The sequence below is a fragment of the Cottoperca gobio genome, chromosome 7 (genome assembly GCF_900634415.1).
Source record: "Cottoperca gobio chromosome 7, fCotGob3.1, whole genome shotgun sequence".
Classification (NCBI taxonomy): Eukaryota; Metazoa; Chordata; class Actinopteri; order Perciformes; family Bovichtidae; genus Cottoperca; species Cottoperca gobio.
The window spans coordinates 20,675,747-20,680,293 of record NC_041361.1 but is presented as its reverse complement, the minus strand read 5'-3'; the positions used below and the strand labels follow the sequence as shown (position 1 = coordinate 20,680,293).

General features: G+C 41.4%; 1 protein-coding gene across 1 annotated transcript; it reads left to right on the top strand.

The window, feature by feature from the left end:
* The first annotated feature begins 317 nt into the window (after window positions 1-317).
* LOC115011030 (olfactory receptor 8K1) lies at window positions 318-1,478 on the top strand. Its single transcript, XM_029435959.1, has one exon. It carries the CDS (start codon window positions 318-320, stop codon window positions 1,476-1,478), a length of 1,161 nt encoding a protein of 386 aa, XP_029291819.1.
* Window positions 1,479-4,547: the final 3,069 nt, after the last annotated feature.

The following is a 4,547-nucleotide window of genomic DNA, read 5'->3' as shown; positions in this document are numbered from 1 at the left end:
TGGAATATTTTAATTATACATTTTTGAAGGGGGAAAACATTTGTAGAGATTAGAAAAGAGAGACATAGAAAAAGATTTAACTTTCAACTCAATTTATACTTTCTGTTTCTGTTTCTAAAAAAAGCCCTCTGGTTTTCTGAGGATGGAATTGTAGTGAAGTGCAGTGATATGCACGGCTCCATACATTAGTTGAATACAGACATTATGAGACAAATGGGGGGGGGGGGGGGGGGGGTTGGCACAGGTGGTCGGAGACTGCAGACCAGCCCTGCCAAGGGAGAGGATGATGACAACAACACGGACCACTCAGATCAAAAATGCCAACAGCACCTGTGATGACAGTCGCGGAGGCGCACAACCTCACCGACCTATGCAACTGGTTCAGCGGGGAGAACCGAACTGAGCCGCGCGTAACGGAGCGTGTGGACGCTGCCGGCTGCCTCTTTCTATCCATCCTGCCCCATGGACAGGCCGTTTCTGTGCTCATATGGATCTTTGTGCTGCTGACTCTCTTCTCATTTCTGGTTAACGGCTTTACCTTGCTCGGACTCGGACGGTCCGAGGACCTCTCCTGGGAGCCGCGCGTTGCTCTCTTTAAGAATCTTATTTTGAGCGACCTCTTGCAGACTTTCACCTTCGGTCCGGCGGTCATCCACTCGCTGATCCAACGCCGGACGTTTGCGTTTAGCACCTGGTGTCACATCCAGTACTTTGTGGGAACCGTCAGCATTTTCGCCAGCCTCCTCACCATCACGTGCATGGCGCTGGAGCGCTACTTGTACGTGTGCCACGCCATCCACTACTTGGTCATCCTCACCCAGGTGCGCCTGCGGATAGCCTTGAGCCTAATCTGGGTCTACTCCATCTTTGTGGCCACTATCAACATGGTGTTGCTGCACATCATGGGGAGAGGGCAGAATAATGAGCCGGTCACCAGTGGACTGCTGTGCGAGCCGGACATGATGGAGCAGTACATGAGTTTCCCCCGTGCCTCTGCTGTCTTTCGCAAGTGTATGGGCTTCTTTACTTTGCTACTGTGCCTGTTTGTCTACGCGTTCTCCTACATCAGGATGTACCAGGACGCGCGCAAGGCGATTATACAGTTCTACGCGGTCAACACCACAGCGCGCAAGACTGTTCTGTTCTACTGCGGCATGCTGCTCCTGCAGCTGCTGCCGCTGCTGCTCAAAGTCGCTTCGGACTCGCTGTGGGAGGTGGAGGGCACCGGGGCTCTCCTGGCACTGTCGACGCCGACCCCTTCGGCAACGGCAGCCGCGCTCCACATGTCCTTGTTGGTAATGCTTTTAGTGCCTCCGTTCATCAACCCGCTGGTGTACGGGCTGAGGAACGCGGAGATGAGGCAGGCGCTGCTCAGCCTGTTCCGGTGGTCCACGGAGAGGAGGGGCGCCGGTGAGCGCGGAGTGGAGGAGATAAGAGTTGAACACATTGTGCATCAAAACCGAGCTCAGGTTGGGTAGAGCTCAAGGGCCAATGTGCAGTGGTGGACAAAGTACTCAGATGATTTACTTAAGTAAGAGTAGTAATACTACAGTGTAGAAATACTATGTTACAAGTAAAAGTCCTGCTTTCAAAATCCTACTGACGTAAAAGTATAAAGGTATTAGCATCAAAATATACTTAAAGTACCAGAAGTACTCATTCTGCACAACGGCCCATTTCAGAATAAATATGGTATTATAGAATTATAATTATTGATGCATTAATGTCTTTATCGCTTTAATGTTCCAGCTGGTAAAAATGGACCTTATTATTTATTGCTATATATCCTGCAGGGTAGCTTGGGAATTTCACTAAGGGATCAATAAAGTTTGATCTTAACCTATAATAACACATAATACATTTTTTATTATATTTTTGTTAAACTGAATATCCAAACTTCTGCCTCTGAATTGTACTTTAGAAGTGTAAAGTAGCAGGAAATGTAAAGCACTGAAGTAAAGTACAAGTACTTAAAAAATGTACCTCGTTACATTCCACCACTGCCTACGTGATGTTTACAATGACACAAGTAGGTTAAAGCAAAGACATTTTATGAACACTAGGAGCTAAACAATGTGTATTTACAAATGACTTACTTTACAAACCTTTGCGAATCAGGGAGATTGGAGAAGAAGAAGCCAGTTCAGTAATTATGTCTGTTTATGTTCTATTAAGGTAATATTTGTAATGCTGTAAAAAGCCTCGAGACAGCTTGTTTATGTTTTGGACCGATGCTGAAATTTGTATTTGCCTGAGTATATGATTAAGTTTAGCAATTTTACTTTTTGTGGTGTTAGTTTTGTTCTGCATTCTTATTTATTTGTGTATTTATGTATAGGCTATATGCAAAAGTATTGATTTAATGTTGCAGGTGACCAAAGTTATAAATATTATTTATACTTTATAAATTAAAAGTATCCTGTGAGTCAGAGCACTGTATTTCTGTATTTTCTTTTTTTAAAGCATTGCGGGAACTCCAAATTGATGTATGCTGTGGTGTCATCTTCATTCATTTGAAATAAAAAATGATTCAATATCAAAAAGCTTTTCTTATTAGATTTGTGTATTTTACACATGTAGATTATAAATATATATTTATATATTAAACATGAAACAATCATAATTAAGTATAGATTCTAAGCAATGAAACCCATAATTAATTATTTTTACTTTTGAATTATTTTTCACCAATAATTCAGTTCTGCAACCTCTTTGGTGCTTTGTAACTTTAAGTCTCCTCAGTACTCAGCAACAAAGATTGAAACAGATGTATGGAAGTGCAGGACTGACAGTTGCAATTGATCTTTCTCCCTCTACCTATTAAGCTGTGAAACAAAGAAAAAGGTTTGTACATGTCTGTCTACAACCAATCATCTCCAATTACTGTATGTAATTGATTACGCCAAAATGACTTTTGGAGGACTGTGGATTAAGATAAACATGTAAATAAGAGAGCTTTAGAGGTGCTAGTAAAGAGATTTAACTACATAAGTGGCATACACATAACGCTCAGCTATCTCAATATGCCATGCCACAGGAAGAATTCAGGTGTACAGAAATACGGAAACTGAGGATCTACTGAAAAGATCTCAGGTACAAATAGTTGAAACCCAAAAGTATGCAGGCCAGCATCATCTGTTCCTTGTGAGCAAATAAAGAAAACAAATCTTAATCTGTTGAAACAATGTACATCCCACATTTAAATGCCCAGCCCCAGTACATGTCAGTTCCCTTATCTCTATCCAATCTTAAACTGTACTGTCATTTAAAGCTTAAAAAGCCCACATTTCCCCCCCAGCACTCTCTTCTCAATAACACATAATCATCAATCTTTATTCTTAAATAGAACATGATATTCAGTCTTAGATGTGTGCGTCAAAGAATTTTCAAGGCAAAGATACTTTAAATCCACTGCAGCCTTGCACTTCGCCAGGAGAGGTCACTGTACCTGAAGCTTCGAGTAATGAACCCATTTCCAAAACAATTGGCTGAAGTAGTTCAGTGCTTCACAAAAGCTTCATTTTCCCATCACTACAGGCAGGTAATCCAAGGTCCAAATACAGGCAGAGTCAAAACCGATCAGTAATGCAGGCAAAACTCAAACAGGAAACACTGGCGTGCTTGGCAAAAACACAAGACAATCTGGCAGGGACCAAAGGGAAGTGAGCTGGTATAAATGCTGAGGGGCTGATGAGGGAATGAGCTTCAGGTGAGGAGATGGGCGGGGAAACCCAGGTGAAGGGAATGAGCTGATTGCAGAGCAGGAGAATCTGAAATGACATGAGAGTTAGTGAAACAACAAGAAACAAAAACCAGATGAAAGAAAAATAATTAGGAGTCAGTAGTATTCGTGACAGAAACAGACCATCCTCAAACCTTCAAATATGTAAAGAGATTGAAGGTCCTGTGTTTGTCTTCTGATGTTTTTATAGCAGGCAAATTCAAAGGAGAACTACAGTACTTCCTCTTCAAGGTTATACGATACTATACAGCACAAAGCCTCCAGTAACACTGTACTTCCCTTTGATTCCAGGCAACGATTATTGTAAATGTATTTGACCTATTGCAAAATGTTGATACTAAATGTTTAAATTAAAAGTTTACTGACAACATATTCCCTACTGCAGGGGTTCCCAAACTTTCTGTGGCCAAGGCGTACCAAAGACCAAGCCAAAATCTCAATCTCGAACCTTTCTCTAACACACAGTGTCACTGTTATCACTCTGTGAACATTTATTTATTTAGTCCTTGTAAGAAGCTATTCTCCTTCACACTAGCAGAGAGCCTTTGATGTGTCACACTCTAATATTTCCCACCATGCGCAAATGGCTAAAACGGGTTCGCTTTGACAGATTTCTTTTTTTTTAATGATTCTTTTATTTATATTTAGACCAAAGCATATAAGACCTATAGTTTCTATATTGTGAAATAAGTGTGTAGGACAAAGTATCGATAAAGTACAGTGTTTCCCTGCGCTGCCCCCCCCCGCCTGAAATTCAAGACATTTTTGTTATTTATTTTTTATATATATTCACAACTCACTTTTT

Coding starts and splice junctions, on each gene's coding strand:
- LOC115011030 (XM_029435959.1), top strand. CDS start 318: ATGCCAACAGCACCTGTGATGACAGTCGCGGAGGCGCACAACCTCACC.